We start from the raw sequence: 13152 nt of genomic DNA, 5'->3' as shown, positions 1-13152 counted from the left end.
TAATGAATGTAAGGGTCTGGACCCCTGGACCTGCTAGTACCTCCAGGAATGGACACAAATGCATGGACACCCTTGCTCTGTGACTAGGATTTCAAGGCTGAGTGATCAGTGCAGGTCAGGGGTCCAGAGAAGTCACATTGGGATCACCCCTAGGTCCTCAGTTTGGCTTTTCCACTTAGAAGGTCAAAAACTTGCACCATTTTTCTCAGCACCATCTCCATCTGAAGAAAATGAATATTCACCAAACTTGAGAAATGGTTGAGTTGAGAAAAGAATCAGGTAATGTATAGCCAGTGTGCTGTGGTGATGAGAAGTGTTTAGAAACTTCACAGTTGACTTATTCTGTGTAAGAGGGAAATATCTTCTGAGGAAAGACACACACACACAGCCTCAAAATCCCACCACATGGCCCCCCAAGCCTGATTCACACAAACCCACAGCATCTAAATGATGGAGTTGTTTTAGAGACCATAGAACACAGACATTGTTCTTTCCTGGGCATCAGTCTCTTCTCTGTACTCCCAGCCCTCACCCCATGTAGGAATCCAGCATCAGGGGGCCTCTCCAACCAGAGCTGGCAAGATAGCCCCACCTTCATCAGCTAGATTGTTTCTCAGCAGAGGGATGGTCATTGAGTATTTACCATATTCAAAGACTGCTCCGGATTCCTGTGATTAGAGAGAAGCAAACAGAGTGAGGCTGTCAGCATCATGTGTTCTCTGCAGTAAGTCTTCTGTTATCTGATTTTGGTCCTCAGATAACTAAAACTTTTCGAGTCAATGCCCACCCCCACAATTAAACAGAGAGGACCCCTGTTGAAAACTCTGGAGTATTTTATGTAAAATCTGCAGTTTCAATTTTAGCAACAATTACAAAATTATTTTTGAAGTAGGAAAAATTTCTGAGCAAAGTACCTACAGTAGTAACTGATGCTGTCTTTCTTAAAAGTACTTTTGAATCAAGTCTATGTTGATAATATATTTATCCTCAATATTTCACCAGTCAAGAAACTGCATACATCAGTGATAATGTATACCTCAGATTACTGTGACTGTATTTGACTGAATGCGAATGAAGAAGTGAAGCAACGCCCTTATCCCAGATGCAGCCGGGTGAGCTTACCTTCGGGGCCCTCAGAGGCTGCCCCTCAACCCAGGCCTCACGCCGCCGTTTCACCACCAGGCCCTCCTGGGGAGCTAGAGGGACACAGAACAGCCATCAGGACACAGGTGAGACTGCTCCCCAATCTCTCAGTACTTTTGTTTGTTTGTTTGATGGAGACATGGGGTGTAGTGTGTGCATGAGGGAGTTTAGTAACAATGGACTGAAATGCTGTTGAATCATCCTGTTTCTGGATGAAAAGCAAAGGAGAGGAGCAGGAAAGAAATGTAACAGAGCTTCTGCATTTTAACTAGTGATACCCTAAACGATGTGGAAGAAATAAACACCAAAATGCATGCCAGCTTTCAATGAAAGCAACCGATGATGCTCCTGCCTGTTTAGAGTTACTGGTAAATCACCCCTCTCTTGAAGATTTCTTCCTAGATCACTCCCTCCACAGAATTCAGTTACAGCTATTATATTTACCTAGTCTTCTATGAGACTTTGTTCTTGATTAAAAGAAAACTCTGTTAAGAGGACTGAATTCAATCATATCTTTCCAAATAGCTTCTTTCAGTCATGCAATATTTTTTCCCAGTCTTCATTTTCCAAACAATGTTTGCATGTCCACTGAGTCAGTGGCTATCCACAATCACAGAAGTCATGCATTTAGTGGGAAAGTTCATTATGGAGAGGAAGCATAGGGTGAACGCTGACCTTGTCTGACTCAGCTGTGCAGGAGATTTACAACAAGAGGCATGATCAGTAGGCTAACTATCAAGTTCCACTGTGAGATCTATTTGAAACTTTCCTTTGAGTGTGTTCTACCATGTTTAATCACTGTAAGGCTTATGGTAATGTCACCCTGTGCAATGAAATCTCTCCTGGATGATAATCTTTTTTCCTTGTTTCAGCAATGAAACTAGCACCAACAGAATGATCTACATTGTCTACGCAAAGCCATACAACTCTCAGAATATGTGTGTTCACCAGGAAGATGAAAGTCCCAAGGTGCTTTCAAACTAATGACTGTGCCAAAGTTCGCTATTAATTCACCTATGCTTGCCCTGGGTTCCATGACTACTGATCCCACCTTATAATGATGGGCATAGTCTGGATTTCTAGTTGCTAGTACCTCCAGGCATGGATATAGATGCAGCAGGGACCCCCTTGTTCCATGACTAGGATTTCAAGGCTGAGTGGTCAGTGCAGGTCAGGGGTCCAGAGTAGTCACACTGGGACCACCCCTAGGTTCTCTGTTTGGCTTGTCCGCTTAGGAGGTCAAGAGCTTGGGCCATTTTTCTCAGCACCATCTCCAACTGAGGAAAATGAATATTAACCAAACTTGAGAAATGGCTGAGCTGGGGAAAGAATCAGGTAATGTATAGCGAGGGTGCTGTGGTGATGAGAAGTGTTTAGAAAGTTCACAGTTGACTTGTGCTGTTTGAGGGCAGTATCTACTGAGGAACCACACACATGCAGAGCTTCAAAATCTCACCACATGCGCCAATTTATGGGCCCCCAAACCTGATTCACACAAACCCACAGCATCCAAATGATGGAGTTTTTTTCCAGAAACTGTAATTACAGTCATGTTTTTTCCATGAGATCAGTCTCTTCTCTGAACCCCTCAGCCTCACCCCTTGTAGGAATCCAGCATTAGGGCGACTCTTCAAACATACTCTGCAAGAGAGCCCCACCTTCAACAACTAGATTGTTCCTCAGCAAAGGGATAATCTCTGAATATTTACCGTGCTCATAGGCTGTTCCGTAAGTCTGTGATTAGAGAGAAGGAAACAATATAAAGGTGTCAGCATCACATGTTCTCTTCAGTAAGTCTTCTGTTATCTAATTTTTGTCCTTAGATGACTAAAACTCTTTAAGTCAATGGCTCCAAAAGAAAACAGACAGGACCTTTGTTGAAAAGGCTGGACTCTTTCACGTAAGAGCTCTCACTTTCAATTTGATTAACAATTACAAAATTATTTTTGAGGCAGAAAAATTTTCTACTGACCAAACTACCTACAGAGTAATGGATACTGTTATTTTATTAATGTCCTTCAGAATCAAGTCTGTGTTGATAATAGACTCATCCTCAATTTTTCTCCAGACAAGGAATTGCATACATCAATGATAATACACATTGTCAGATTACTGTAACTGTTTTCCACTCAAAAAAAATTAAAGTGAAGCAACAGTCTTATCCCAATAAAGACAGATAAGCTTACCTTCAGGTTCTTCAGAGGCTCTTCCTCAGCAGAGGCCTGGTGCACTTCCACCACCAGGACCTTCTGGGGACCTAGAGGGACACAGAATAGCCATAAGAACACTGATAAGGCTGCTCATCAATCATTCAGCATATTTTTTTTTTTTTGATGGAGACATGTGATGGAGTGTATGTGTAAGGGAGTTTAGTAACTATGGACTAAGCTGCTGTTGAATCATCTTTTTTGCCAGAGGAGGAGGAGAGCAAAAGACAGGAACAGGAAAGAAATGAAACAGAGTTTATGCCTTTTATCTAGTGAAACCCTAACAGCTGGGGAAAAAAGAAAGACTAAAGTGCACACCAGCTTTCAATGACAGAGACTCATGACCCTCCTGCCTGTTTAGAGTTTCTGCTAAATCTTCTCCTGTCTTCTGGATTTCTTCCTAGATCATGGCCTCCCCAGGATCCAGCACTATAGCTACTGCACTTACTGAGTCTTCTGTGAGACTTTGTTCTGGATTAAAAGCAAACTCTGTTAGATGACTGAATTCAGTCCTACCTTTCCAAATAGCTATTATCATTCCTGTGTTGTTGTTGTTTTTGTTTTCAGTCTTCATTTTCCAAGTAATGTGTGCATGTCCACTGAGTCAGAGGCTGTCCACATTCACAGAAGTCTTACATTTTTGGAACAGTTCATTATGGAGAGAAACCATTAAGTGAGTGCTGACTGTCTCTGACCCAGCTGTGCAGTAGATTTACAACAAAAGACATGGTCAGTAGGCTGACCATCAAGTTCCAATGTCAGGTCTGTTTGACACCTTCCCTTGAGTTTGTGCTACATGGTTTAATCAATGTAAGGCTTATGTCACCCAATACAATGAAATCTCTCCCTAATGATAACCTTCTTTTTTCCTTCTTTAATCAAGAACACTAACACCAACAGATATGACCTAAATTGTCTACACAAACCCACACAACTCTCAGAAACTGTGAGTTGACCAGGAAGATGTGAGTCCAGAGGTGACTTTCACGCTAATGACCTTGCCAAAGTTAGCTGTTAATACACCTGGTTTCATGATCACTGAGCTCACCTTAAAATGATGGGCACAGTCTGGACCTCTGGAGCTGCCAGTACCTCCAGGCATAAATATAGATTCAGGGACCCCCTTGCTCCATGACTAGGCTGAGTGACAAAGGCAGGTAAGGTCTTCTTGTGTGTGAGAAGGAAACATCTCCTGAGGAATCATACACACACACAGAGAGCTTCACAATCACACCACATGGGCCCACACATGGGCCCCCAACCCTGATTCACACAAACCCTCATCTTCTAAATGATGGAGTTGTTTTCAGGGATCACTGAACACAGATATTGTTCTTTCTTTGAGATCAGTTTCTTCTCTGCACCCCAGCCTTCACCCCCTGTAGGAATCCAGCATCAGGGTGACTCTCCAACCAGAGCCAGTCAGAGAACCCCACCTTCATCAGCTAGATTGTTCCTCAGTAGAGGAACGATCCATGAATATTTACCATGTTCGTAGGCTGCTCTGCCTGCCTGTGAATAGAGAGAAGAAAACAGTGTCAGGGTCCCAGCATCTTGAGTACTATGCATTCCGGTCTTTCATTCTCGTTTTGCTCTCATAAAACCAAATGGTTTGAGTTTGTTTCTTTGTTCAACTCAAAGTGTTGTTTAGTCCATAGCCCAAAAGAAAACATAGAGGACGCCTGTGGGAAAGGCTGGAGTCTTTCCTGGAAGATCTCTCCAGCCCACTTTAACCAGCAATTAAAAATTTTTATTTCAAGAAGGAACATTTTCTACGGAGGAAATTTCTCCCAACTACAGTTTTTAATTTACACTGTCATTTGTTCAAAATGTCCTTTTGAATAAGTTATCTGCCGGGAAAGACTCAACATTCATCCATCAAATTAAAAACTATATCAGCTGTCTTGAATCTTTTGAAACCTTATCTGAATTCAGCAAAAAAGTCAAGTCATAAAGCAACACTTTTATCTCAGATAAATAAGGGGCACTTACCACAGAGGTGGGCAGAGCTTCTTCCTGCAAATTTGAATTGGATAGCTCCTCCAGCTTGTCCTCAGGGAGCTCTAGGAGGACATAGAGGGATTGTCAGGATATCTGTGATGCTGATTGGGAAGACCTTGTTAAGGTGGACACATGGAAGGACTGTATGGACGTGGGTGGTTAATCAGTGTGGGCTGAAATCTGTTGGACAGCCTTCCTAGTGGGTGGGGGAAGGCTAAGGAGATGGATGTTTCAGAAATGAGTCAGAGAGCTTTTAATTTTCTAACTAAGGGGAACCTGATCGACTTGAAATTGTCAGTCTGACAAAGGCAAACAGAAAATCACACTGTTTCAGTAGTCATGTACAGTTGTAAGACCTGAACCATAAAGAAGGCTGAGTGCCAAAGAATTGATGCTTTAGAATGCTGTTGCTGAAGAGACTCTTGAGAGTTCTTGGACAGCAAGATCACACCAGTTAATCCTAAAGGAAATCAACCCTAAATATTCATTGGAAGGACTGACACTGAAACTTCAATACTTTGGCCTCCTGATGTGAAGAGCAGACTCTTTGGAAAAGCCCCTGATACTGGGAAAGGCTGAGGGAAGGAGGAAAAGGAGGGGCCACAGAGGATGAGATGTCTGGATAGCATAATCACTTAATGGACAAGAATTTGAGCAAACTCGGGAAGATGGTGAAAGGCAGGGAAGCCGGGTGTGCTGCTGCCCATGGGCTCACAAACAGTCAGACACAACTTAGCAATTGACCATTGTGATCAAAGATACATTATATTTATTATTTTCATAACTTTTAAGAATTAAAAAGTTATGTAGCATTTTCTATACTCACAATGCTGTGTACCTATCAACACCATCTACATCTAAATCTTTTTCTTTAGTTCTGATACAACCTCTGTACCCATTAAGTCATAATCCACCTTCCTTCTTGCCTCCTGGCTTTGGTATAATTTCTATTTCCAGTTTCCATGAGTTAGCCTATCCTATGTACCTTAAACCAGTGGAATCATACAATATTTTTATTTCTGTGCCTGCCTTATTTCACTAACCATAATACATTTTTTGTATTATCTGGTCCATCCATTTTGCAGCATATTTCAATCCTTAATTCATTGTTATGGCTGGATAATATTCCATTCTGAGTATATATCATATTTCTTTTATTCATTCATCACATGATGGTCTTTGGGTTGTTTGTATCATTTGAGTGCTAATAATACACTGTGAACATTAGTGTACAGATTTTTGTATGGTACCATAATGGTAATAAATAATATTGTGCATATTTAAAATATCATTGAATGTAACAATACAAAGTGTGAATCTAAGGTGAACTATGGACTTTTAATTACTAAAAATATATTATCTCACTAATTGTAATAAATGGACCACATATATGTTATCTGTGAGTATCATATTATAGCATAAACTGAAGTGATAGGATACAGCAATTTTCTATATTATCTGTATAACTTTTATGTCAATTTAATCCTGTTCTAAATAAAGTCTAATAATTTAAAGAAATCCTAAAACATGTCTTCAGGGACGAACATATCACAGCTTATGTTAAAACAATTAGCTAGTGTCCAAACCACAGCTAGAGACCATCTCCACTCTTAAACATGAAGCAAATGTTGAATTTAAAATGCTTTCCTCCCATAGTTAAGGGTTCAGGAAGGGGAACACATGTATACCTGTGGCGGATTCATTTTGATATTTGGCAAAACTAATAGAATTATGTAAAGTTTAAAAATAAAATAAAATTTAAAAAAAAAAAAAACCAGTACCAACAGATATAGTAAGTTTCAGTTTAAACACATGAGATAAAAGAAGAACATTGCTTAATATTTCACAGTTTTTTTCCTTAAATATGAGGCATTAAACATAAACTATAACTATTCTTGAGTGAGCTTAATGAGAAAATTTCCACGGTACCTTCAACTGTGTCAGTTGTAGGGTGCACCCTATTTTGTGGCCGACTACGAAACCTCCTGACCCAGCTGGTAGTGGATGTTGACCTCTTGGGGGTGTTGGTCTTCCGGGGATAACATCCTGGGAAATGCATTATAATGGAGAGAGCTGTTGACATCTTGCTGGCAGAAGACCACCCGGAAACTAATAACAATTGACCCACAGTTCAGTCCTCCAGTCCCCTTCCTCAGCAGACGCCTAGCAGGAGGCAGGACCAGGAGTCCTACTAGGCATCTGGCACCCAACAGACTGGTTGTTCAGGCAAATATCTCTATTTAACTGAGACCCAGAAGCTCAGCAGAGCATGGTGACCGTGACTGATGAACTGGATTCAAATCCCATTTAGGAGAAGCAGATATTTGGGAAAGACATATGGTTCCCTCTTTGCCTCAGTTCCCTGTCCTGAGTAGGAGAAATGTTAATATGGCCTATTTTTAATATTATGAGGCCAAGAATGATTAAATACAGGTAAAATATTAGAAAAATAAAGGAGGGATTACCTGGCAGTCCAGTGGTTAAGAATCTGCCTCACAATGCAGGAGACAGGGATTTGATTTCTGGTTGGAACACTATGGCCCCACATGCCTCAGAGCAACTAAACCCACAGGCTGCAACTACTGAGCCCAAACACCACAACTAGAGAGTCAGTGCCCTGCAACGAAAGATCTGCATGATGCAACGAAGATCCCATGTGCCACAACTAAACCCAATGCAGCCAAATAAATGAATAGATACAGACAAATGAATACATAGAAAAGTAAAGGACTGGTGCTTCGTAATTGCTCTGTAAGTGTTCAACCTTGAATGATGGCAAGAGTAAGGTGGACCTTTAGTAGTGGTTGAAGGCAAAGAGGGCATTTGGATGGCTCCAATAAGTGGAAATGGAAGCGTATTCTTCAGCTTTTTCACAGAAGCAAGGTTTCTCATGGAGAGTATCTATTATCACCTCCTCTGACACCCAGCATTGTTGGGGAGGAAGGGAGGACAAAGTAGGGGCTGTAACCCATATGTTACTTTGGAGGTTGTTGAAATTTAAAGAGGTCAAGTGACTTTCCAACAGTCACACAATGATAAATAGTAGATCTGGGACAGGACTGTAGTTCGTTCCCTGAGGACACAGATGCCTGCACCCTTGAGACCTGTGCTGAACCCCTGAACCAGGAGCTCACCCCCCACTCAAATTCCTCTCCCCCTAGTTTTCTGTAGATGAGAGCTGATGCCCTGGAGAAGATGCCTGAGCCCAGAAAGAGCTCAAATCCTCCTTCTACCATTTGTCTCTATATTTCAGTTCCTGATCCAAAATACATGTTTCTTCTGAGCAAAGCCCTTCAGAAAGACTACAGGATTCCAACTTTTTCATCCTCCCCAGCCTCTTTACACACTCAACCATCTCATAGGCGGCTGTTACCTTGCTAAGTGGCCAGTGGTCTCTTTGGCCACCAAGTTGCTCAGCGCTCAGAACCTTCTAAACCAAAGGCCACATGATGGCTGTACCAAGAATTAGCTTCCCTTCCACTGACTAAGTCTGGATGAGCAGTTAATGTGAGGTGAGGTGGCCTTCTGTGCTAGGCTCTCATGGCTTAAATAAGTCTGTGATGCTCAAAGTCTCACAGTTGATCTGAGCACTGATTTGAGCAGCCTGGACCAAGGGCTAGCTAAAAATGGGCAGGAGTTCAAGTCTGTCCTCACTAAAATTCTGACCTCATCAACTCCTCATCATGCTCTAGACCTTGGAGTGGAAGACAACAGAGCCCCATATTCTTTTTGAAAATCATCTTGATACTCACAGCATGGAGACCACAACCCAAGATTCTCCTTGAGGATCAACAGAAAGATTCTTCTTCCCTCAGTGACCAAATGTTTATCCTACTAAACCGACTTGGGATCTCCCGGGTGACTAGACAGTAAAGTGTCTGCTTACAATGCAGGGACCCAGGTTCGATCCCTGGGTCAGGAAGACCCTCTGGAGAAGGAAATGGCAACCCACTCCAGTACTCTTGCCTGGAAAATCCCATGGATGGAGGAGCCTGGTAGGCTACAGTCCATGGCATCACAAAGAGTCAGACATGACTGAGTGACTTCACTTTCCCTAACCGGAGAGCACTGCCCCATCTGACCAAACTCCCTGGCACCAGCCAAACAGTGATCCTGTCCATATCAACCCATGGAAATCCCACCATAAACCCCAGTTTCTTTCCTTTTTAAAAGTCTCTGGATTTACACTGCTAGTACTTGTATATTTGGGCAGCAACATTTAGAAGAGTTGAGCTGTAATTTCCTTTTCCTGTAATGTCCATTGTTGGGGAGACCTCACAGTTCTCCTGCTTCAGGTCTTTCCATCTGTTCTCTGCTAAGATGTGTACAAAACTGGCACTGCGAAATTGTATATTTTTATTTTTTTGGAAAGCAGTTTTGAAGTAAAAATTAATATGTGTAGCAAAGTTCTGTATCAGCAAAAACACACATTAGAAAGTATCCAATAATACAACAGAGGAATCCTGGAGTAAAGATTTAGAAGATGATGTTTCTCCTCTTATTCCTCAATGACAACCTCTGTAGGTTGGAAGAAACTAGAAAAAGTCATGTGGACTAGCTCCAGCTACCACAGTTTTACATACACCTTTTTAGATAACTATTCTGAGACAACCATTTAAGTAGTGGTTTTTTCTATATCATGAGTCAACATCTTCTGAACAATGTTTCAATGTCTGTCATATAAAGATATTCAAGAAATTGTTCTTAAATTATAGCACATCATAAGGATATTCAAGAAATTGTTCTTAAATTATTGTGCACATTTTCAGGTAATTAATATTCAAACATTCTAAATTTAGGAAGATATTTAAGGCAGCCAGCTGACCAAAAAATCAAAATATAATTTAAGGAATGAAGCAAAAGTATAAAACACATTTATAGCTCTGTAGATAAATTAGAGTGAGGGAAAAGAAAAAAAAAAAAAGACAAGGAAAATTCATCAAAGTTAACCAGCCCATTTGATGGAACAGCCTTCAGAGGATCAGCAGAAACCTACCTCCAGAACAGCAGTTGAGGTTTCCCATTTTCAAACTCTAGTTTGAAGGTGAGCCCTTCTACTTGTACCTTATGTGAACCTCTCAGCTCACTAACTGGCACTTGGCACATAATGCAGAAAGTGCATCACCACATTACCATGGCGACGATACATCACAGAACTTTCAGAGTGAACTAGACTCTGCATAGGATGAGTCCAAGGTGCTGCTGCCCAGAAAGTGTGTTTCTATGGGCAAACTGGGATTTTCAAAGTAAGGATTCAATTTCAAAAATTGAATATCAGGGTCACATATTCTTTTCTGATCAAGAAAATGATTTAGATGAGAGAAAGTGTCCTGCCCCCAAAGATAGTTGATAGTGAACATGTCAGGGTGAGAAGGGACAAAGCTAACACATTGAGAATAAAAAGAGATTCTGTTCTTGATTAGAATATCCTCTTGGTACTGATCACAAGTTTGTGTTCCTAACACACAGTGAGGCCAAACAATACCAAGAATCAGGAGCCTGGAGCAGAGAAAGCCTTACTGCAGGGCCACACAAGGAGAAAAGACAAAAAAACCTGAGCTCCCCAAAAGCTCTCAGCAAAACCATTTTCTAGGGAAGCTGAGGGAGTGGTCTGGCTACTTCTTGGGTCAGAGCCTTTGTTCATGAGGTCCCAACCACAGAGGCGAGCCTGAAGTAATGATGTATAAGATCCTTGTACACCGACCCAACCTCCTGCCACTTCCTAGGGGTGGACAATGGGTCAACACTGGACCAAGTGTGGAAATGTGAACGGAGAGACAGAAGCTGGTGAACTCTTACCTTAGTAGCCAGGGTCAGATCCTCCAGCTGCCCAGGGCTCCAGAGACCACGCCTGTATTGACCTCTGCAGCTAATAGGTCATGGAGGTGGGGACTGGGAAGAGGTTCACTGCTTTGTGGCCTGGATCTGGCCTATGGGCATCTGTGGCAAGGGCTCTGGGGCCCTGTGGGACACAGTCCCCAAACTGTCCTGGGCCCCCATCTCACCCGACTGTCCTGAGGCCTGAAGGCCTGGAGAGCACATAGAGAAGGCCTCTGCCCCACACTCACCACACTCTGGTGAGGACATGCTCCGTTGGTGGAGCATGACCTCTAACCCCTAGTCTAAGGGTCCCGCTAAAGGTCTTACAATATTGACTGTGCGCCCACCCCACCCCAGCACAGTCTCCACCCATTTCTACTCTTCCTGAGTGCCCAGACTTCCCTAGAGGAAACAAAGTGTAAGATTTAACCTTATAAACAAAATTAAGTTTTTCACGTCTAATATATCGAGTTGCATTCTTTATTTGGAGCCCTATAAATTCTTCTCACAAAAATGAATGTTTTGTCTTATGTAGCAAGTATGTTTTTTATTTATCACTATCATTTTTTAAAAATTTACATTTTATTTATTTTTGTCTGGGCAGGGTCTTCATTGCTGTGCTCGATTCTCTCTAGCTGTCCTGAGTGGGGACTTCTTTCTTGTTGTGGAGCACAGGCTCTAGGCACACAGGCTTCAGTAGCTGTAACTCGCAGGCTCTGGAGCCTGGGTCAGTAGCTGTGGTGCACAGGCTAGTTTCTCAGCAGCATGTGGAATCTTCCCAGACCAGGCATCAGACCCATATCCCCTGCACTTGCAGGCAGATTCTTGACCACTGGGCCACAAAGGAATTCCATCAGTGTCTTTTTATTATGGTTACTTTTACTTATATCAAGAAGACATTTATTTTCAAAAACATCAGTAAATTAAATATTTTTGTTATTTTCTTTGTGAGAAGGAAGAAGGGAAGGATGTTATGACTAGTATTCTTATTAAAGGCTAAGTATTCCTTTAAAAATATTTTAATAAATAAGAAAATAAAAGGTGTTTCAAGACAAACTTTTCTATTAAACAATTCTGAATATTTCTAAAGATGTTTGTCAAAATGGACTAATTAATTTTTTAGGATAATGATAGAAATTTCCCCCCAGAAATGATATAGAGTAGAAATATCCTGATACCATCATAAATAGAACTGAGTATTTTGTAAAGCACGTGTGGTAATTTATGTCTCAAAAACCTTAGAACATTTTGGAAGTGATAATGATGGTACATCAATGATTCAGTCATTTTAACAGATATCATTTACAATGTGTCTATTCATCAGGTAATGAACTTGTAGTTGTTTTCTGAGAAAAGAGGGGCATGTTCAATTAATGTTAGTTAAAGAACTTTAAAAGAATTTGTGATTAAATTTGTTACATCCTATTAATGATTTCAATGGTGGAGAATTCACTGAGTTTTAATATAGCTCCAATTTGCCAAGTAGATTTGTGTTTCTTTGACCAAGCAACATATTGGACTTTTTGAAAATTTTCCTATAGTTGATTCAAGAACGATTTATAAAAATTGGTGAATATTTATAATAATCAAACAGGATAAATTATGTAACACAAGGAAATAGGACCAACTTAGAGAATATCACTCTGTTAAGGACATAGTACTTCAAACATCCTAACTAAACACTGCTGACTATAAGTAGTGTGAGCTTATATTGATATGGACTGAATCTTTGTGCCCCCACATAAAGTCATACATTGAAAGGCTAACCTCCAGTGGGATGGCCCTAGGAGGTGGGACATTCGGGAGGTAATTAGGCCATGAGGGTGGAGTCCCCATGACATTACCATCTTTATAAATGAGGAGTAGAGCTAGTCCTTTCTCTCTTTCTGCCACGTGAAGATAAATGAGAAGGTGGCAAAATCTAAGTAAGAACACATTTACCAGAACCTGACCTTGCTGCATCCTGACCTTGACTCTCAAC

The 13152-nt window shown here is 41.2% G+C and overlaps 1 protein-coding gene across 1 annotated transcript in view; it reads right to left on the bottom strand.

The window, feature by feature from the left end:
* The window catches only part of LOC101907330 (uncharacterized), a 33698-nt gene extending 23252 nt beyond the window's left edge, over positions 1-10446 (bottom strand). The window contains exons 1-8 of the mRNA XM_059875652.1: positions 10348-10446; positions 7281-7397; positions 5343-5413; positions 4838-4862; positions 3330-3400; positions 2853-2877; positions 1123-1196; positions 644-668 (exon numbers count right to left, since the gene is read on the bottom strand). Coding sequence (XP_059731635.1) covers positions 644-668; positions 1123-1196; positions 2853-2877; positions 3330-3400; positions 4838-4862; positions 5343-5413; positions 7281-7397; positions 10348-10375 — 436 coding nt within the window. The 5' untranslated portion in view covers positions 10376-10446. The remainder of the gene's footprint in view (positions 1-643; positions 669-1122; positions 1197-2852; positions 2878-3329; positions 3401-4837; positions 4863-5342; positions 5414-7280; positions 7398-10347) is intronic.
* Positions 10447-13152: the final 2706 nt, after the last annotated feature.

This window comes from Bos taurus, chromosome 16 (assembly GCF_002263795.3).
Source record: "Bos taurus isolate L1 Dominette 01449 registration number 42190680 breed Hereford chromosome 16, ARS-UCD2.0, whole genome shotgun sequence".
Taxonomy (NCBI): Eukaryota; Metazoa; Chordata; class Mammalia; order Artiodactyla; family Bovidae; genus Bos; species Bos taurus.
Note: the sequence above shows the minus strand (reverse complement) of the source record. Positions and strands in the feature narration are given on the sequence as shown.